Source organism: Podarcis pityusensis (genome assembly GCF_964106645.2).
Source record: "Podarcis pityusensis genome assembly, chromosome: 1".
Classification (NCBI taxonomy): Eukaryota; Metazoa; Chordata; class Lepidosauria; order Squamata; family Lacertidae; genus Podarcis; species Podarcis pityusensis.
In genome coordinates this window covers 117,023,214-117,046,077 of record NC_138028.1, presented here as the reverse complement: position 1 = coordinate 117,046,077, position 22,864 = coordinate 117,023,214, and the positions used below count along the sequence as shown (strand labels likewise).

The 22,864-nt window shown below is 45.6% G+C and overlaps 1 protein-coding gene across 4 annotated transcripts in view; it reads right to left on the bottom strand.

Annotated features, from left to right (window-relative positions):
* LNPK (lunapark, ER junction formation factor) overlaps positions 1-22,864 on the bottom strand; it is a 46,905-nt gene that overhangs the window by 17,555 nt on the left and 6,486 nt on the right. For 2 of the 4 annotated variants that reach the window (XM_080971962.1, XM_080971961.1), the window contains 4 exons: positions 20,993-21,037; positions 19,462-19,649; positions 15,540-15,598; positions 12,292-12,332 (listed from right to left, as the gene is read on the bottom strand). In XM_080971962.1, coding sequence (XP_080828088.1) covers positions 12,292-12,332; positions 15,540-15,598; positions 19,462-19,649; positions 20,993-21,037 — 333 coding nt within the window. The remainder of the gene's footprint in view (positions 1-12,291; positions 12,333-15,539; positions 15,599-19,461; positions 19,650-20,992; positions 21,038-22,864) is intronic. The other 2 variants (XM_080971964.1, XM_080971963.1) reach the window with 1 other exon arrangement.

The following is a 22,864-nucleotide window of genomic DNA, read 5'->3' as shown; positions in this document are numbered from 1 at the left end:
TAGGTACCGCTCCAGTGGGAAGGTAAACGGCATTTCCGTGCGCTGCTCTGGTTTGCCAGAAGCGGCTTAGTTATGCTGGCCGCATGACCTGGAAGCTGTACACCGGCTCCCTCGGCCAATAAAGCGAGATGAGCGCCGCAGCCCCAGAGTCGGTCACGACTGGACCTAATGGTCAGAGGTCCCTTTACCTTTTAAGGACAAATTGAGGTTGGTGGTACAGAGCCCCATTTGCCCTAACGGACCAGTCTCCACTGCCTTGCTCTCAAAGAATCATGGAGCAAATGTTGTCCACAGGGACTTCATCTGTTCTCCAGTAATTCTTCAGATTATAGACAGAGGCTCCGAGATTACATTTGCAAGCTTCTTTAGTACCCTTGGGTGCAGCTCAAGGAGATTTGAATTCATTTAAAGTAGCAGCTTAGAGCAACACACAAGATAATCTAAAGAGGCCTTCAAGAACGATCTACCTGATGGTAAGTTATCTGCTTGCTCAGCCACGAATACTAGATGATATCCGACTAAGTAATATTCTAAGTACTAGAGAGTGAAAGAATGCTTCAGAATAGATCACTCAGACTCCTAGGCCTGAAAGAAGTTTCAAATATTCTAGGCAGCAATATTTAACTACCGTATTTTTTGCTCTATAAGACTCACTTTTTCCCTCCTAAAAAGTAAGGGGAAATGTGTGTGCATCTTATGGCGCGAATGCAGGCTGCGCAGCAATCCCAGAAGCCAGAACAGCAAGAGGGATCTCTGGTTTTGCTGCGCAGCGATCCCTCTTGCTGTTCTGGCTTCTGGGATTCAGAATATTTTTTTCTTGTTTTCCTCCTCCAAAAACTAGGTGCGTCTTGTGGTCTGGTGCGTCTTATAGAGCGAAAAATACGGCACTTAGGAAACCAAGTTTTTTAACACACACCTAGAATCACATTATTCTGGACTGGTGAGCCAGTTAGCAGATTAAGAAGCAGATTTCCTATGGTTTGGCTCTTGTGTCCTCCCTATTCATTCCTCCCCTTGCCCCACATCCACGTCCCAACCCAGTTCATTCTTCAGCACGTTCTCCTCACCTCCCCAACCCTCATATTTACATCCTTACCACACCTGTGCTTCTCTCTTCTCCTGCTACCTTTCGACACTCCCAAACCTAGATTCAAATTTGAGTCCATTTTCTAACTGCCCAAACGAACAAAAGGCAAAGCCTAAAGCACTCCAAGCAAAATTACATCTCACATTGCCCTAAACTGAAATCAGCATCTCCACTGCCAAAGGGATTAGAGAAATTAAGGATCTGTTCCAATCCCTACAACTGTATTGATGGCAACAGCAGCTACAGGAGTCTTCTTCTTTGGCGATCACTCCTAGCGTAGTTGTCAGAGTTGCTTCCCGATCCTAGCTCACAGAGGATCACGCTAGCCAGCGATCATTAAATAAAAGTCTTTATTGAGTTACAGTTTCCATTCTCAAGCTGCTGCGTGCAACCCTACGTCTAATGGTTAGATCGGCGAAGCTCCATCTGAGTCTCCGCCCCTTGTACACCAACTTAATATCCTAGCCTTGCTCCACCTTTTCCGCCTGACTGTTCTTCTCTGGGTCCCTCTGCCCCCCGGGGTCTCTTCCTTCCGGGATTCCTCTGACGCTGACGCTGACCCCCCTGACTCTTCTCCCTCCTTTCGGCGGGCTTTAGGACCTGGCTCCCTTTCCGGGCTGCCTACTGCGCCACCTTCCTGTGCATTTGAACTTGGCGCGCGCGCCCAACCTTCCACCTTCCGTCTGACCGTTTCTTCGCTCCCCGATGGAGGTGTGGCCACTCCTGACTCGTGCCCTCCCCCCTGTTGTGAGCTGCCAGCGCTTGATCCCTGGCGCCCTTCCTCTTCCCTGCTCTCTGGCGGTGACGCTGGTCCTGATTTCCAACTGCTCCCCTCTGAGTCCCCTCTGGCTCTATCTTCCTGGGGTGTCCCCCTAGGCTCCCCCCTTGCCCTGGCCACTGGTGCTCCTTTCTGTGAATCTTCTGATTCACTGGAAAGACTCGGAGATCTCGGGTCGTCGTCATCACTCATCTTTTCTTCTGCCTCCTCCCCCTCGCTCTCTGTTTCCTCCCTTGCCCTTGCCTCTGCTCCTGAACCCCTGACATCCATCCCCCCCTCGAAGCCCCCTCTTCCCCCCTCCCCTCCTTCCGGTGCGGGATCTGGGTGCTGCCGTGTCAGGGGGACGAATGTCGGATACAGTTCGCTTCCCGTGGCGGGCCGCCATCCGAAGTCTTCCGGTTCTTCCTCCCTGCTCTCGTTGACGACTGTCACCTCCGCTTCCATCTCTGTGCCGCCGTGCTCGAAACCCGGGTCGTCCCCGAAAACGTCCATGTCCGTCTCTCCCTCGTTGCCTTCTGGAGACGTTGCTCGTCCTGGACCCTCCAGCCACCTTCTGCGGAACTGCTCCTCTGGTCGATCATCCCACCAATACGAGGGTTCTGAAGCAGATCCCGAGGGTGACCCCTCCGGGGAACGGGCGTCTCGTGTCGGTTCCTCGTCCGAGTCGAACCCCCGGAACGTGCTGGCTGAAAGCGTGGGCGTGAAAAGCCAGTCGTCGAAAAAGTCTGCTGGCATTGGCCTATGTGGGAAGAGGGCATGAAACTCTTCTTTGAGCAGAGGTTCGTCTAAAGCGTAGCCCGGCACCCAGCTGTTGGCACTGGCCGGGGTGCCCTCCTTGGCGAGAAGGTATTCTACCCCCTCTTCCCCCCATCTGGAGTCCAAAATCTCCGTGACTTCGTTGATGCGCTCCTCCTGTGCCACTCCCCCTTGCCCGGTTCTCTCTCGGAGCGGACCCGGTGCCGTTCCCGGTTCCTGAAACCTGTGAGGTGCCTTGTAGGGAGTGAGCACCGATCTGTGGAACACCGGATGCATTCTGGAACCCTCCGGAAGAGCCAGCCTGAAAGCCACCGGGTTGACCTGTTCTTCGACTTGGTAGGGCCCCAGTTGTTTATGCCCTAGTTTCTTCTTCGCCAACGACCTGGCCGGCACTGCGTGGGCTGCTAACCAGACCCAGTCTCCCACATGGATCTCTTCACCAACCCTTCTGTGTTTGTCCGCTTGTACCTTGTATGCGTGTTTAGCCAGCTCCAGGTGCCGCCGCAGCTGATCGTGGACCTCCTGCAACTCCGACGCGAACGCATCTGCTGTCTGCGGCTCCCCCTCCCCCATTCTTTCCAGTCCTGGGAAGGTTCTGGGGTGCCTCCCGTTGTTGGCGAAGAACGGCGTGACCCCCGTGGACACGTGCTTCGTGTTGTTGTAGGCGAACTCGGCGAGAGGCAGGTAATCCACCCACGTCGCAGGCTGTTGATTCGCATAACATCTCAGGTACTGCTGCATGATGGCATTGACCCGCTCCGCTTGCCCGTTGGTCTGCGGGTGTCTAGCCGACGCCAGGTTGATCTTGACGTTCAGGAAGCCCATCAGCCTCTGCCAGAAGTTCGAGATGAACTGTCACCCTCGGTCGGACAGAATAGACCGCGGCAGACCGTGAACCTTGAACACGTGGTCTATGAACAGTTTGGTGGTTTGTTCCGCCGTGGCCACCTTCGCACACGGAATGAAATGTGCCATCTTGGAGAACAAGTCCACCACCACCAGCACAGCCGTCTTGCCCCTCGAGCTGGGCAGATCCGTGACAAAGTCCAGGGCCACTCTCTCCCATGGTTCGAACGGAGTTTGCAGCGGTTCCAGCAGTCCGGCCGGCGGTCTGTGCACTGGTTTGGCCCTCTGGCAGGTGTCACACCTAGCCACGTAGTCCGCGACTTCCCCTCTCATTCCGGGCCACCAGAAGTCTCTGGCTACTAATTCCACCGTCTTCTCCTTGCCAAAGTGCCCGGCAGTGGGCGCGTCGTGCAGCTGCTGCAGTACCTTGGCGCGAAGTTCGTCTCCCGGCACGTAGATGGCCCCTTTACGGATGAGCAAACCATCTCGCAGCTGGAACTCGTCGGTCGCTGCCGTGCCCCTGTGCACCTCTGCCATCTTTGCTTGCGCGAAGGAGTCATCCTGCAACGCTCGTCGCACCGCATCCAGGTCAACTGTTGCCGCCGCGCACGCCCACACTGTCGGTGCGAAGATGTGCATGGCGGCCGCTGGCGTTGCCTCCTCCAGATACTGTGGCTTACGGGAGAGAGCATCCGCCATGACGTTGGTGTCCCCCGGGACATACTCTATTCGGAAGTCGAAATTCGCAAAGAACTCAGCCCAACGTATCTGCCTCTGGTTCAGGAACTGTGCCGTGCGCCAGTGCTCTAGATTCTTGTGGTCCGTGCAGACCTGCACCGTGTGCTTGGCGCCGATCAGGAAGTGCCTCCACGCTTTGAACGCTGCATGAATGGCCAGCAACTCCCTGTCCCAGATGGTGTAGTTCTGTTCGGACTTGCTGAGCTTCCTTGAGTAAAACGCTCCCGGCCTCCAAACCCCCTGCGGGTCTTTCTGCAGCAGGACTGCTCCCACGGCTCTGTCCGAAGCGTCTGTCTCCACCCTCATCGGCCTGCTGGGGTTGACATGAAGCAGCTGCTCTTCCGACGCGAAGAGACGCTTGAGTGCCTGAAAGGACTGCTCCGCCTGCTCTGTCCAGATGAACTTCTTTTTCTTGGAGCTGAGCGTGTCCGTGATGGCCGCTGTCTGCATCGCAAAGCCTTTGATAAACTTGCGATAGAAGTTCGCGAAGCCGACAAACCGTTGGACCTCCTTCCGGTTGCGTGGGCTTTTCCAATCCAACACTGCTCGGACCTTGGCGCTGTCCATGGCGAGCCCTTTATCAGACAACTTGTAGCCCAGAAAATCCACCTCCGTCACGTCGAATTGGCACTTCTCCAGCTTGGCGTAAAGCCTATGTTGCTGTAGCCTGCTCAGCACTTCCTTGACGTGTCTGTCATGCTCCTGCTGCGATTCCGAAAAGATCAGGATGTCATCCAAGAAGCAGACGCACGTCTTGTAGAGGAGCCCCGCCAACACGTGATGCATGAAAGCTTGAAAAACGTGGGAGCCATTTTGCAATCCAAAAGGCATAACTCTATATTCGTAGGTGCCCAGGGGCGTGAACATGGCTGTCTTCCACTCATCTCCTTCCCGCATGCGAATGAGGTTGTACGCCCCTCGCAGGTCCAACTTGGTGAACACGCTGCCCTTGCGTACCTTTGCGAGGAGGTCGTCGATTCGGGGCATGGGGAATTCCGATGGCTTGGTCACACTGTTCAAGATGCGATAGTCCACTACAAGTCTTTTTTGGGGCGTGTCCCGCTTCTTAACAAAGAATACCGGACTGCCCCCCGCTGCCTTGGACTCTCGGATGAAACCGCGCTCCAAATTATGATCTATGAACTCTTTGAGTTCCTGCAGTTCGTCCTCAGACATGGAATACAGCTTCCCTTTGGGCAGCGCCGCCCCCGGCAGCAGGTCAATTCTGCAGTCATATGGTCTGTGGGGGGGTAGCCTGTCTGCCTCCTTCTCGCAGAAAACCTCCAAAAATTCTGCGTACTTGTGGGGAACCGCTTGCAGCGTGCCTAGCTGCCGCTGTGACTCCTCTGCCTCTCCTTCCTGCCTGGGCACGATGCAGTGTTCAGCGCAAAAGGAAGAGCCGAAGGTCAGCTGCCTCTGGTACCAAGCCAGCGTCGGGCTGTGCTTGTCCAGCCAACTCATGCCCAATACAATGGGCGTGTCCGATAGTTGAGTGACATTGAAGCTGATGATTTCCCTGTGATTCCCAAGTCGCATCACCATTGGTGGCGTCTGCTTCACCACTTGCCCCCCTAGCAGCTCCCTGCCATCCACCGTGACAACCTGCAGGGGCAGCGTGGCAGGCAGCAACTGTATAGCGTGCCGGTCGACAAAGTCCTGCCCTATAAAGTCCGCATTGCTTCCGGAGTCAATGGTGATTGGCACGTCCATGGTGATTCCATTGGGCAGCTGGAGCGACGCGGTGAGCCTCACTACTGGTTTGGGCGGGAGGGGGTCCATGGGCTGTAAAATCTCTGGGGACTGCTTCACTGACACGTCTGGCTGGGCCCCAGTGCCTCTTCCTCCAACCAGACTCTGTCGTTTCCCTGCTGTGGTTGTCCTTGCTGCGTTGCTGCAGTTACCATTGCTGAGGCTGCAGTGTGCTTGTGGAGCCTCTGGGGACACTCTTTCGCCATATGCTGTGGATCATCGCAGATGTAACACTTCCTGTTCCCTCTAGGAGGCTTCGCTTTCACTGCTGCCGGTGCTAGGGCTCTGGCTGCTGACTGAGCCCTTGCACCTCCAACCTCCATAGGTTCCGCTCCTCCTCCTGGCGGAGGCGTGGATTGCGCACGCGCTGCTTCTCTGGGAAGGAAGGAGGAGCCCCTGGCTGGTTCGCGCCCTCCACGCCCTTCGCCACTGCTCCACGGACGTTCTTCCAGCCGCACCCCCACCGCCAGCGCCCTCTGAACGATCTCCTGCGTGGTCCGGGGTCTCTCCCCCCTCGCAATTTCATCTTTAACCGAGCCGTGCAATCCCTCCCAAAACAGGTCTCTTACAGGAGCCGAATCTCTGTCCCATTCCAGAGCACTGACCAAAGCGAAAAAGCGGGCATGGTACTGCCTTACGCTGGCCCTCCCTTGCTTCAGTCCATGTATCTGCTGCCGAGCAAGATCCACGTCAATGCTTGATAAAAAGCACCCATCCATCGCTTTAATAAAGGCATCCGCATTTTGGAGCGCCGGATCCTTATCTCTCCACAAATTGCGCAGCCATGCTTTAGCATCTCCATGCAAATGGGACATGATGAATCCCACCTTCTCTTGCTCATCTCTAAAGTCTTTGTTCAGCAGTTGCAGTGCACACATTACATCTGCTCTAAAGTTGGGGTACTGTTGCAAATTCCCATCGAAGTGAGAGACCAGACCGCCTGTTCGTCTCCCCAACCCAATCCCCTCCGGTTTGGGTGTCAGTTGCCCTTGCTTCGTAAGCACTTCCAACCTGACCTGGAGATCCCTGTAGGCGGCAGCTGCGTCCTCCTCTCTCTTCCTGGATGCAAGAGCCTCGGCATTCAGTCGCGACACTGCTTCTCTGAGTTCCGCTATCTGCTGTTCGGCCGTCATGTTGTCTGCCGTTCGTGAGCTCGCTAGTAGGCACCCGCTTTCTCTCCTCTCCGCGAGGCTGTAGATGCCCACAATTTAAGAGATGGAGCTTACTGTCAGAGTTGCTTCCCGATCCTAGCTCACAGAGGATCACGCTAGCCAGCGATCATTAAATAAAAGTCTTTATTGAGTTACAGTTTCCATTCTCAAGCTGCTGCGTGCAACCCTACGTCTAATGGTTAGATCGGCGAAGCTCCATCTGAGTCTCCGCCCCTTGTACACCAACTTAATATCCTAGCCTTGCTCCACCTTTTCCGCCTGACTGTTCTTCTCTGGGTCCCTCTGCCCCCCGGGGTCTCTTCCTTCCGGGATTCCTCTGACGCTGACGCTGACCCCCCTGACTCTTCTCCCTCCTTTCGGCGGGCTTTAGGACCTGGCTCCCTTTCCGGGCTGCCTACTGCGCCACCTTCCTGTGCATTTGAACTTGGCGCGCGCGCCCAACCTTCCACCTTCCGTCTGACCGTTTCTTCGCTCCCCGATGGAGGTGTGGCCACTCCTGACTCGTGCCCTCCCCCCTGTTGTGAGCTGCCAGCGCTTGATCCCTGGCGCCCTTCCTCTTCCCTGCTCTCTGGCGGTGACGCTGGTCCCGATTTCCAACTGCTCCCCTCTGAGTCCCCTCTGGCTCTATCTTCCTGGGGTGTCCCCCTAGGCTCCCCCCTTGCCCTGGCCACTGGTGCTCCTTTCTGTGAATCTTCTGATTCACTGGAAAGACTCGGAGATCTCGGGTCGTCGTCATCACTCATCTTTTCTTCTGCCTCCTCCCCCTCGCTCTCTGTTTCCTCCCTTGCCCTTGCCTCTGCTCCTGAACCCCTGACAGTAGTGATCTCACATTACCAAGCACAGTCCACTCGGTAGCTACACTGCCTTGCCAAGTAGAGCAGTCGGAGACGGGAGAAGGATATTTTCCGCTGCCTCCACCCGCACCTCCAACGCTTGACCCAAACAGCATCATCAACACTGTAGCTGGCATCACTGCTCCAGGATAGTAACACAGGAAGCTGCCTGATACACTGTCAGACCAATGGTCCATCCAGCTCTGCAGTGTCTGCAATGACTGGCAGTGGCTCTCCAAGGTTTAGAGAGAGGGCAGCTTCCCCAGTCCCAGCTGAAAACATTGGGGATTGAACCTGGGACCTCCTAAATGTAAAGCACATGCTCTACCATTGAGCTACAGCTACACTACAGCTACAGCTACACTTGAGCTACAGCTACACTACACCAATCACTACTGCTGCTGCTGCTGCTACTACTACTACTACTAATAATAATAATAAATTAATTATACCCTGCCCATCTAGCTGGGTTTCTCCAGCCACTCTGGGCAGCTCCCAACAGAATATTAAAAATGCGCTAAAACATCAGACATTAAAAACTTCCCTAAACAGGGCTGCCTTCAGATGTCTTCTAAAAGTCAGATACTTGTTTATTTCCTTGGCATCTGATGGGAGGGCGTTCCACAGGGCGGGTGCCACTACAGAGAAGGCCCTCTGTCTGGTTCCCTGTAGCTTCACTTCTTGCAGCGAGGGAACGGCCAGAAGGCCCTCGGGGCTGGATTTCAGCGTCTGAGCTGAACGATGGGAGTGGAGATGCTCCATTAGGTATACAGGGCTGAAGCCGTTTAGGGCATTAAATGTCAGTACCAAAACTTTTAATCGTGCTTGGAAATGTACTGGGAGCCAATGTAGATCTTTTAGGACCTGTGTAGAAGTGCATTGCCCAAATGGGCTTCTATTTCTTTGTCATGTCAGTAGAGCAGAGAATGAAGCCACTATCTAAATGATACACAACTTACATAAATCCAGAGACCCATTACAGTAACAGCTGCCAATGCGGCAGCATTTGAAGTCTTCCCCTGGCATTCATGAAGCCTACCTACTCAGTGTCCCCCTTGGTCATGAGTTGGTGAGAATGGTTATCTTCTTCACCCTTTAAAAGTACATAAAGCTGGAGGAGGGAGTTAGAAGAGTAACACTTTACTCACTTTCCTTTTTCAGCACTTATTTAGCTTAAATTGCTTCTTTAAGTAGATTTTTTATTTCCCGAAATGCACACATTTAAAAATCCACATCTGATCATGTACTTGTAAGCTGCTTAAGAGTTCTTGTTTTCAATAAACTAGTTGTTTTAAAATTTTGTTAAATAAATAAATGTCCTCGGTACCCTTGCCTTGACCATATATGTTGCCAAACAGATGGCTGTCACAATTCGCTTGAACAGTACCGAAGAAAGGATTTGTGGGGGAGCAACAGAGTAAAATAATTATAAGGGTGTACACAATTCCATCCCCACAAAATGAGCTATGGACATTCATGGCACACCACCTGCTGCTGCCCTCAACAATCTCTGGGCAAAAGTTGTATAATATTTATTGGCAGAGGAAAATATTTGGCACAAGTAACTAACTAGCATGTGGAAGACGCAAGTGCTACTTGAAAGCTAAACTTACATAAGAAAGGTCATAGAAAATTCATTGGCTCACAAACCGTATTTCCCTTGACCTTTTTACATAGGTTCTTATTCTTATAAGTTACAGAGAACATTTCCACAAAACATTTTTGCCCTTTCAAAACCCTTTATCGAAGACTAAACTAGCTGCTTTTTTCTAATCCCTTTTAAAGGCCACACAATCAGAAGTCACAACTGCAAGGAAAGCCTGTATTTACCTACCCATCTCATTCCATTAAGATTCCCTCAATCAATTTGACATGTGCCATGGAAGCATCTCACCTGAACAAGTTGACCCAGCAGGGTTTTGTGTGTTCCCACGAAATTTATTTCTCAGGGACACGCCACGAAAGGTTCTGTTACAACAGCCTTGCCCAACCTGGCTGTTTAGGACTCAAATGCCCATCAGCCCCAGCCAGCATAGTCAATGGAAAGGAATGATGGGAGTTGTATTCCAACAGCTACTGGAATGCACCAACAGTGGCACTCAGCCACCCTGCTCCCATTTGGGAGCCATCATGTGGAGAAGCGTATCTCTGACAAGGCCTTGAACTCCTCCAACCAGTCTCTCTGGGTGCAGGGTATTCCCAACCTTGCATATACCTTCTTCTCAACGCTAAGTATTATTTCCAAAACAGTAACACCCATGGTAAGGGACTATTACACCAGTCCAGAGGACTTGAAACACAAGGTAGGTAGGTAGGTAGGTAGGTATTTATGAATGAATGAATGAAACACACCGAGATAGGAAAACTTCAGTAGTGAACACACAACTCACACAAGCAAACAGGTAAAATACTTTTAACTTTTCTACTAGTTCTGCCTTTGTGATATTGCAGTAAAGACTCATATATGCTAAACATTTATAGTGGTATCATACCACTTTAAACAGTCATGGCTTCAGCCAAAGAATCCCAGAAACTATAGTTTGTTAAGGGTGCTGAGAGTGGTTGAGACCCTTTTTCCCATCGGAGAGCTACAATGCCCAGACATCCTGGGGAAAATGAATGACTGTTGAACAACTCTGAAAATTGTAGCTCTCTGGGGGAAATAAGGGTCTCCTAACATTTAGCACCCTTAACAAACTACAGCCTCTAATATTAAGTACAAATATGTACATATTTGGCTCTAACAAGTGAGCAGATGTGCAAATATGTGTTCTCCAGGCATTCCTTCCTGAAGCTGACAGCACCACCTCACATTTACTAATACATTTTCATATTTCTGCCCTGATCTACCTAGGCGCATATTATCTTTAAGCAGCATCAGATTTGCAGAAAGGCAGGGTCTAAGTCCTATGTAAATCAAGATTAAAACTTATTTTAAAGTCCCTGATTAAACATTAATTCTGGCATCCAACAGCCTACATGCATTCCACCTACTACTAGTAAGAATTAATAAGTCTGTGAATGATCAACCAAATAAAAATACAGTCAAAGTATCCATGCACTGTTTAGGATTTTTTCTATTATTAAGTGCTCTAGAAATTCTCTGCAAATACATAAAAAATAACTTCTGCTATTGGAACAGCTTATTACTGGTGTCCAAGTCTTACAAAGATTAATGGACTGGGAGCGAGAAGTGCTTGGCCACGCCCTACTCTCCAGTCTCTTAATGCAAACCTCCAGTAGAATGAATTGCAAACTCCAACTAATTTGCTTCCTCCAATAGTTTGAAGCAAGAGCTGCCAACATGGTGCCTCCAAATGTTGCTAGTCTACAACTCCCATCATCCCGGATCGTTGCCCATGATGGCTAAAGGCTAACGTTGTTGGGAGCCAAACAACATTTGGAGGGCATGTTGACTTAACCCTGATATACACTAAAAGAGCAACATTTGTTAACAGGTTAAAATGTTGGATATGGCTTAGGGATATGACTGAGATGACCAAACAGTTCAACCAAAAAGATTTGACTAAAATCTACAGGTTCGCTGGTAGCTGACCTGAAGTTCAGGGTGCCCTTACATTGCTGTTCATATACTGAAAAGTTTTCCGAGTAGTGGATAACTGATTGGATGTAGTGATTTTAAAACTGAATATATGACTGAATAATAAAAGAGGTGATTGCTGCATTACTTGAAGCCACTGTGACAATCTTTACCTGGATCCATTTTTAAGAGGACCCAAGACTTAGGGTTGCTGGCTAGCTTGTATTCTTAGCTCTAATTCTACATACAGCTTTGTGTGGGTGTGTGAATTAATTCCGCTATTGTTATTTTTCTCCTTTTCTACATCAAAAAAGTGGTGTAGCAAAAAGCAAAGTTTCTGATTGAACACAAAGCATTTCTACTTTGTTAGTATTCAGTTCAGGACCTGCACAATACAGTCCTAGCCTCGTTCATATTATTTTACCTTTTAAAAACAGTTATCTGTAAAATTGCATGAGAAACACTGCAAAACAGAAAGTGACTATCTGCCATATTTTGAGCCCAACTATTGCACACCCAGCAAAGGGGATGGGTAGGGTATCTGTGCACTTGACTTCTGTTCACAGAGCAGAACCCAACCGCTTCTTATCCTACCCCTTCCAGCCTCCATGCCCCCCAAATCTGCTCTGGAGATCTGAAGGAAATCTCATTGTGAGGGGGGAGGAGGCACTCACACAAAATTGGATATCATCCATTCAGCCCAATCGAATCCTGTTAACTTATACAGTTTATTTGACGAGATATTACAGGTAAGATTTTGCCAAGCCGTCTTTATAAATATACACACTTACTATTTTTTTCTTCTCGGCTTTTAGAACTTCTAAAGCTTCATCTGAAGAAGAAGATTTAAATCAATATTTAATACCAAGGTGACATGTCAAATATGCATGCATATGCAATAAATAAAAACATTCATACTCTGAATTTGAATACAATATGTTGGCCAGCATTCGAGTATAACATTAGCAAACCCCCTGTCTCTTGGTTAATTAATGGAAGAGTTTTTTAAGATGCATCATCATTCACAAGCAGTTTACCATTTTTACTGCAACTGAATGTGGTGAATTATGAACCCTTTTAATGTAACACTTTATCAATCAAGCTGCTATTAGAACTAAAATTGTTTTGACCCATCATAAGAACTTCAATAAAAAAGGCAAAAATATTGATGTGAAGCTGTGGATGAAGGCATGCCACTTAATAAAGATGTGAATTTGGCTGAAGGTTAAGTAAGAGTATTGCAATGAGTTATACATATTAAACATGGGGCTACCTCCGAAGATGGTTTGGAAATTTCAGTTGGTGCAGAATTCAGTGGCAAGGCTGCTCACCAAGGCAGGATGGTTTGAGCATATAACACCAATCCTGGCCCTAATGCACTGACTGTCAACTAGTTTCCAGGCCCAATTCAACTAGGCCCGACTGTCAACTAGTTTCCAGGCCTGGTTTTGATCTATAAAACCTTAAATGGCTCAGGATTGCAATACCTCAAGAACCACCTCTCTTCATATGAACTGACCCAGATCCTGAAATCATCATCCAAGGCCCTTCTTCCTCCATGAGACGTCCAGAGAGTGTCAACATGAGAACGGGCCTTTTCTGTGATGGCTTCCCATTCATGGAATGCTCTTCCCAGGTAGACTCACCTGGCGCCTTCATTACATACCTTTAGCTACAAGGAAAAAACATTCCTATTCTCACAGGCCTTTAGCAAATTAATCTATGGCCTTTTAGACTGGGGTGGGTGTGTTGTTTTGTCTGTTATAATGTTATATATTTTTGTGTTTTTATACTGCACACAGCCATGATCATTTGATGGAGGGCAGTACTGTATATAAATTTCGTAAAATAAAATACAAAAATAAAAATAAGCTTCTCAATATAAACTGTTAAATGTAACCCCCAGAATTAGTCTGCATTATCAGAAATTCACAATTAATAAAATCTCTTTTTGCCTAAACAAGTTATTGCTAGTCGGAAAGCCATTCTACTGAGATATAAGAAAAGAAACACTATAAAAATGCAGTTTTAACACTTTGCTAAACCTCTTTGGGGGCGGGGATGGAAATGCATGTGGGATTTTTCATTAAGTTAACACTATTCCATTTTCAAACTCAATAAACTCAATGTGGGAAGCCACTATCAAAGTAGCAGTAAAACTTATCTGTTGCAAGCCCTCTAGTGAGGGGCTGTATTAATTCTGTAAAGGGCCCAGCACACCTACAGAGTTTGTGGAGCAGTAGGCTTTTAAGGGTTTAAGCAGAAAGGAACGTGTACAGATGCAGTAATGAACAGAGAAACGTCTTGCGAAGGGCATCAAACTGTGAAATGTAACAGGTTTGTTATAAACCAGCCTTTGCCAACTTGGCATCCTCCAAATGTTCTGGACTACATGTGGTGGTGGCTAATGGGACTTACTGTCCAAAACATCTGGAGAGTACCAGGCAGGCAAAGGCTATTATAAACCATTCAAACGAGGTTCTGGGCTGTTTGGAAATAGAGAGAGCTAATGCAACAAAGGGACTGGATGTTACATGAAACTGGAAAAACCAGGTTGGCATCTTCACCGTGAAGCTTGCTAACTGGCCTTGGGTAAAATCACTCTCACTGGGTTGTTGCAGTTTTAAGATCCAAGGAAGAAAGGCATAACAGAAGTGAACAAGTAACTTTTACAGTCACTTATGTTGCAAACAATGCTTACGCCTATGTGACTGTGAATATGGCAAAAGCACAACAGATTTCAGCCACTAGCATGAGAGAGGCTGCATAAGAAATAACTCTCAAACCTGGGGTTCCTCTCATTTCCCTAGGAAGCCCATGGGCTCAGTCCACATTACCTCCAGGTAGATTTGCCTTAGCTAAGGAAAGATTTCTTCTGCCATTTTCCCTTTTTTAAAAAAATCATTTAAATGAGAAAGGAAGAAGCAACATCTGTAATGAAAAGCCATTGCTCCAATCACAACTGTCCATGCAGAAGCAACAGCAAGTTCTTTGGTGCCATGGTAACCCTAAGTTTTGGGCAAAATTCATTAACGAGCAGAACTTAAAAGTAGCAAAATAAAGAGAGGAAGCTGCAATTAATTTTTTAACCTGCATTGCTGTCATGACATCAGTACAGCCTTTGAGAGTCAATTCCACCACCTGAGTTCTAACCCACCTTTTGAAAGAATTTATCAGTCATAGACCAACAAAAATTAAGTATAAGACTCTTATCAGGTTCTCGGGGAACTGAATCATGTTTAACAGTAGCACATGGGATTCTAAACCAGACCCTTTCTGCGGGCACAATTGTCATGCAAGTGAGGACAACAAAACCAGGCACTCTTTAATAACCAAGGGAAGAAAAGGGTCTTCAGTAGGTTAACCTAGGACAGTCCTGCTAAAGCTGCACCCAACTTCAGATTGAATCCATATTGTTGTTGCTATTGATATTATTATACATCTCAACTTCCTTCCAAAATGAAGTTGGTTCTCATTCCTCTCACCATTTTAGCTTCACAACAATCCTGAGATAGGTTAGACTCAGAAATAGTGTCTGAGCATATATTTCTCCAGTACTCCAGTCCAACGTTCTAATAAACACCAGACCACACTGGCTGCTTCATAACTCAGAACAAACACATACTTCCTTAATTCCAGTGATACTTTGATATATATTGGGTACAATACACGAGTATCTAAAATACTGTGAATTTACCAAAAGATAAATTAGTCATAATTGCTTTCTATTAATATAGCAAGATAAGTGTATTTAAATATCCTTTGCTATTCAGCTTTCAGACACATTTAAGTACCTAACAATTAATCCATTCATCTTCAAAACATTTTATATTCATTTTCCATTTTATAGCTGACTATAAGGTTGAGTAGATTTCCTGAAGTCTTAAAAGAAACTCACTCATAAATCTCACCTACAAAACCATCCACAAGGTATTTTAACACGAGACAACTAAAGGTTATGTAATTGTATCTATACAGTCCCATGGCTTAGGCTAACACAATTTGGGGGTGGGAGGTGGATAAGGAAAAATACACTTACTGTTTCTTTCTGTTCTTTTAGAAAAGAAGAAAATGAGGAGTGTTCTTATGAACCAAATTCTGTGGGGAAAGAAAGAATTTCCACTATTAAAATCTAGGCAAAAGGAAACTGAATGTGCTATTCTTCACTATGGATGGAATTAACTTCCTCAGCAGACTTTAACATAACTTAATCTAAAACTTCACAATTAATGCTAGTCTCAAAAAGCAACTAGGGACAAATCAGCTTGCTTCACAGAAACCTCATTTAATATTAGCAGAATGAGTTCCTTACATGGATTGTTTTAAAAGTGTTTAAAAGAAAGAGCGTTTAGATTGCAAAACAGAATCCCTTGAGTGCAAAGTAAGTATGTGAATGATAGCAGTGATCCAAACAAGCCCATGCCCCAACTTGGACATTTATACTGTCTAGACTTTCAGATCACTTTCAGAAAACCCTAATTCCTTCCCAGTTGTGAAAACAAGGTCCAGAGTGTGGCCTGTCACATGCATTAGGCCAATGACATGTTGAGACATCCCCATGGTTGTCATGGCCGCCATAAAGTCCTGAGCCATCCCAAAGCCAACCGCATTGGCATGAATGTTGAAGTCCCCCCAAAACCAGCAGTCTGAGAATCCTTAGAGAGGAGAACTGCTGGGCAGTGAGGTGGGTGGTAAACCAGCAGAAACCCTAACCTGTCCTGCTTACCCAGCATCAGGATCAAACAACCTATTCTCTTACATTTTATCAATTCTTTACTGCATTCATAGATCTCCTTTCCCAATTGTCAAAACCACTCTGAACACTGAACACAGTACTCCATAGGAGACCTGATCAATGCTGAATAGAGCAGCAGTTGTAACCTTCTAAGTCCGGGGCGGGGGGGGGGGGGAATGATCCTGCTTAAGCAACTCCCTAGTTGTTAGACAACACAAAGACCTAAGCACTTGAACTCCTGGCTTTTACCCCCTCCCCTTACTGAAGTACAGTGGTATGTCGGGTTAAGTACTTAATTCGTTCCAGAGGTCCGTACTTAACCTGAAACTGTTCTTAACCTGAAGCACCACTTTAGCTAATGGGGCCTCCTGCTGCCGCCACGCCGCCGGAGCACAATTTCTGTTCTTATCCTGAAGCAAAGTTCTTAACCTGAAGCACTATTTCTGGGTTAGCAGAGTCTGTAACCTGAAGCATATGTAACCTGAAGCATATGTAACCTGAGGTACCACTGTACTACAAAACTACTGTGTGAAAGACAGGCAAAGGGTCTCAGCAGGCCTTATGCTCGAATTGTTCTGAATTGCAAGCTCTGTTCATTGTACAGCAAACAACTTCATTATGAGTAGAACTCAGCCCATACCTACACTATTATCAGTTTGACCACGACAGCCATTTTATCATGGAAAAACCAGCAGCCTCAATATACTTTGTCATGCCAAAACAGTCCTTTGGCTTGGCCCCGACACAATACAGGCTGACCAATACAATGAGGCGTTTTTGAAAGTCACACTAGATCAAGTGTTTTACAAGCAATTTCCTTCTATGAATTGCAAAACACCTTTTGCACAAGATGCATGATCAAGGAAAAGACTATTTAGGTGTAAGTTGAGAAGCATAAATGTTTTTAGCAATCACTTCTTTTTTCCAAGAGATCAGCAGATCAGAGAAGTATTAATGTTTCGATTACTATTTTAGTATGCAGAGTCAAAAATGAAGGTTTATTTTCAAAAATTTATTCAAGAAAATCCTTGCATAATGAATTTGTACAATGGTTTAGATTTAAAGAAGTAAAACCATGTTGTTATTTTCTCAACTTTTCAAACAGGAATTGAAATGCAGGCATCTAGTTAGGCAAACTACATATTCCTGGAAGCCAGCTCATTTTGCCAGCACTAGTAACACAATCAGACCCTCGAGAGTAAGCCAAAACAGCAACAACTGTTGCTGAACAGGGAACAACTGCCAACTGGAAAAGGCAGGCTTAATTTACTTGCTTAAGGATGAAAAACATCTAGTGCTGGGGATCTAGTGCTGGGGATCACACCAGATGTACGGTGCAGCTCCACGACTTGACCACAAACAAAGACAAGTTGGCAACTCCTTACCAATCATTCATTTCCTGCGAGGAGGAAAACTAAACTATTCTGGGGGCAGACGAAGAGTGGGACTGCATTTTTTGCAAGTCATACAAGTCGAAATTTAAGTTCTGGGCCACATACCTCCAAACATACCTGAACACTGAAATGCACTGAAAGATCCAGCAAAAGACTCAGCAAACAGCAGACACCAGTGTCTTGAACAGTGACAACACACCCTTCGCATTAATTATCAACATGAAAGTGTTCAGGGGACACTTGCTCCCTATATGCCGCCATTAACAATAAGTTCTGAAAGGTCTGTCTCAAAACAGATTGCTAACAAAAGTGTGCAAAATTATTGCATCATAAGGTGCTTTGCAATAAATTCTCAAGGAAACATACAAAAATTGAAAATAATAAAACCGTACTACAAGAGACAACCAGCATAAAAGACAAATACAAAACCAGCACAGCAATACACCAAATACAGCAGAAAACTAAAACAATCTTCAAATGCACACTAAATTACCAAGCATAGCATAGGGACTTAAAAACAAGTTCTTAAAAGGCCTACTAAGAGAACAGAAAAAACTTAACCTGGTGCGGAAAAGACAACTATGAGGGCACCAGGTTAGCTTCCTTGGGGAGAATATTTCATACCCAGAGGCAACCATTACAAAGGTCCTCTAATATTAAATGTAAATAAATTTGGCTTGGACCAGGCAGGGTAAGTAAAAATATGGATACACTCGAAATATAAATTTCCCACTAAATAGTTTCACTGGTAACAAGAGACTCAAAAAGCAACCAATTGTGTTACATAAGCATTAGATTCCTATGCATTAAAAAGCCAAAGGAGTGTCCCTATGATCAGATTATCCAACTGGGTCCGTCTGAGTAGATTTTGCTAACTAATCACTTGCTGTTCATGGATGCTGGACTTTTCAAATAGCAATACAGATTTGCATTTGCCACATCCTCAAACAAAGATGACCTGGGTCTGGCATCTAACAAACAAGAAAATAGCTCATATAAAATAAAGTTGTCAAATAACTTAGAATAGTGAATTATTAATTTTTAAACAATAGAGTGCATTGAGGAAGTAAATTGTAATTGAGGAAGTAAATTGTAGTGGCCAGTTTCTCAGAGTAACTTTTCCCCTTCTCTCTAGAACAGGATCCAACTCTTAACCTAATTTCATTTAAGTAGGGAAGTCTGAAGGGGGAAGGGTGGGGAAGCCAAAATTGACAAAACTCTCTAAAGGGTTGCCTCAGTGCCTATATTTTCTGCCCACACCAGCTGTATCTTCTCGAAGTCCATCAGTCCAATATTCCGAACTGCCCTCATTATGTGTTTCAGTTAACTTTTATGCGCAATGATGTTGCCGCTTAAAATGGGTTAACTTAAAAGCTATTCAGAAATCAAAATAATTACCTTACACTTCAGAAATCTGCTCTTTCAGAAATATGCCCACCAGTTTAGATTTCAATGACAGCCATCAACTCTGATGGCTTTAAAAGAAGATTAGACAAATTCATAGAGGACCTTAGAAAATGGCAACATAATTCTGCATACCAGTTTCTGGGGTACCCAAACAGAAGAGTGCTATTGCCCTCATGTCCTGCTTGTGGGCTTCCCAAAGGCATCTGGTGAGACAACATGGAAGACAAGATGCTGTGCTAGCAAGGCTTTGGTCTGATCCACAGGTCTCTTCTTACGTAGAGATATTCTGCTACATTAACCTTTTCAAAAACCGCCTGTAAATTATGACAACCCTAGAACTGTGAAATATATACACCCTGTACTACAACTCACTAAGCATCACCACTAGAAAAAAGGAGCTTGCAAAGAAGTCATGTTTTACTTACATCAGCGGAAATGCAAACAGTGGAAGAGTCATGACGAACCTTGCTGTCCACTCATCAGGCAGATACCACAAGTAGATAATTAGACAGCTAATAAGGTAGAGAACAGATGAATAGAGGATAAACCTTCCAACCCATAGCTTCTGCTGCCTCTGGTTTTTCTCTCTAAACTCTTCTAGTGCCTGGATATCCTGTAAATTAAAAACAAATCTTTTGAGCATTTAACCTCATGTGCCAAGATTGTACATTCCAGCCATTTTATCTTGAGACAGAAGAATGAAGCCAGGTACTGTAATGAATATACTTAACATCCTTGGTTTATTTAACCTAAGGCATGATGTGATCTGTGAGTGGTGTGCAGCAACACACATGCACAGCCCTCGCACAAGGGCAATCTTCTGCACACTGCGCATGGGGAAGCAGGGAGAAGCATAGGGAATCCTGTGATTGGGAGGAAGATGAATGAAATTATGCTGGCCTTATCAACCCAAGGTTTTCACTATATTTTTTCCTATTTCTAAAGTAAGTACTATTAAGCTGAATTTAAAAATCCCCTGACCTGGATAACACAATATGCCCGGGACAATGATAGAAACAAGGAAAGTGTGAAGTTTTAGCTTTCATGTGAGGTTATTTTCCAGAATCGCTGTGGACTCAGTACATCAGATGGCCAATATTCCCTGCCCCCATGTAACATCCTGATCCTAACCATTTTTACTTTGAAGCCGTTTCCATCGATTTTGATGGAACTGCAGTCCTAGGAAGTATCATTGGCTGTCATATAAGGCTTGTGAATAGCCAGTTACTTGGAGTAACCAACGATCATGTAAGCATTTGTAAATTAAAAGGAAAGTTGACTGTTCTTCTAAGCACTGACTGTGCTAACAATTACTATGTGGGTGGGCAGGCATGGTCTTAAATCAGACATAGGCAAACTTGGCCCTCAAGATGTTTTGGGACTACAACTCCCATCATCCCTGACCACTGGTCCTGTTAGCTAGTTTGCCTATGCCTGTCTTAAATTGTTGGCATTTGGAACAAGGGTGGCAGGGACAGCATCCAAAACAGCAGTTGGTTTGCTGTTTCCCTGCACACTCTTTTCCCCTTATTTGAATCATGGTCAGTGTCTACAATGATATGCACCCACATAATGTATGCTGTAAACATCGGCCCAGTTTGCACGTCACTTTAGGCAATAGCTAATTTTTAAACAATGGCTTAAGCAGCAGCATGTCTCAGTTTGTTGCTCATTCACATTAAACCATAGTTTAAAATGAACTGCATGTTTAATGCAACAACCAAAACAGGTCTTTCTGAACAGATTTTTAGACCCCTAACAACCGATTATCTGAGAAGGTACAGCTGATATCAAGTATATTAAAATTTGTGATCTATTTGCCATTCCTTCATAGAACCAGCCTTAATGTATCGACAGTGTCCAATTCCAACCATAAAAGGCAACTGCTGACACTTGAAATAAGAGCTAAATCTAAGATTCTTAACATTAAGGCAAGCAATAAGAAATCAAACATACCTTATCTATTTTTTCCAATACTTCTATTGTGGAAGACTTTGTCTGCTTACAAGGGAAAGAAAAAAAGCTGTGAAAATTTGCCCTCAATATCTAAGTAATAATAAACATATAGCCAACAACTTAATATAAGATATGTAGGAAAATGTAATGATTAGCACTACATAGAGTACTGCACTACATATCTTCAAACCTCATTTTGAATATTACCATCCTAAGTTCCTCAGTCACATCATGCCAACATAATATATGCTACAAGTGACAAACAACAACATACTTAGAGAAAAATTTAAAACAAAAGCCCCACAATTTTTCCAATAATCAAATATCGCTCCCTCAGATTATATGAGGAAAGAAGCGCAATATGAAGACCATCATCAACATTTACAGAGTAGTGGAGGAATTTCAAGAGTAGCACATTCTATACCATACACACATAGAACAGCATTGGTCTTATGGATCAAAGATGTGGGGCACAAACGCAGTAGATCATTTAAGAATATGTGAAAGTTCACCAGGAAGTGAAGAAAGTTGTGAAACTGAAAATGTATGAACAGATGAAGAAAGGGGGAAAGAAAATAAATAAGCACAGGGAAATTTTTAATTGATTCTCATATTTGAAAGTAGCCTTTATATAATAAAACCATGGCACATATATTTTTCAAAGTTTGTTCTCTCATCCCTGCTTATTCAAATTCAGCAAACACACCACCATGCTGCAAATAAGCAACTGAAAGGAGGAACCTGGTGAACCTTCCTTGAAATTGTTTGAATGTCCTTAGGTCTTTCAAAAAAAAATAATAATGTGGTTTTTGGCTCAATACAGGAAGGTGAAAATAAACTTGAGAAGAACACAATGGACTATTTGAAGATAGAATGTACCTGCCTGATCTTAATCTACAAAAAAGCAAAAAATAGAGAACACGAGACTATGGTTGGAGACAGATTTGCATTGGCAGAAAGAGCTAAGATACTATGGACACTCCAGGAGGAATGGGCTGGAGGCGTAACTTGCACCAGTTCCTCCTTCCCCTTGGCCGCTCCTCTGACCCTCTGAAGCAGCTTTTCAGGGGAACAGGGATCTACAGGGGGAAATCAGGGGAAACGGTTTCACCTGCTTCTACAGCAAATATCTCATGGGCAGGGACATCTATGCAGAAACATGGACCCTAGGCAACTATAGGTATGCATACCTGTGTACACACATGCACTCTAGTCTCCCCTTCTCTCTCAGTGATAGTTAAAAGGAGATAAACTAGATTGAGGAACAGGTAACTTGTAGTGTTCGGAAAATGTTTAAAGTTCTGCTAAACTGCATCATGATCTTGCACACAAGCATACGAAAGTGATTGGATCCTATGCCTTAACACGCTAACAAATGAGGAAGGGACATTGGCAGCATGATTGTTCAGTGGTAAGTTTCTTGACATTCCTACAATAAACAGTGCTGAGGGTAATTTTTGGTAAGATAAATTTCTTGTGTAATCAACAGGGCAAAAACACAATGACTGCAGTAATTGAAGATTCTTTCTCCAACGTGATAGCCAGTGCTATAGAGTGGCAGCGCTCTGGGCTAGGGAGTAAAGGTAGAGGTACCCCTGACTGTTAGGTCCAGTCATGAATGACTCTGGGGTCATGGCGCTCATCTTGCTTTATTGGCCAAGGGAACCGGCATACAGCTTCCGGGTCATGTGGCCAGCATGACTAAGCTGCTTCTGGCGAACCAGAGCAGCACACGGAAATGCCGTTTACCTTCCTGCCGGAGCAGTACCTATTTATCTACTTGCACTTTGACGCGCTTTCAAGCTGCTAGGTTGGCAGGAGCAGGGACTGAGCAATGGGAGCTCACCCCGTTGTGGGGATTCGAACTGCCGA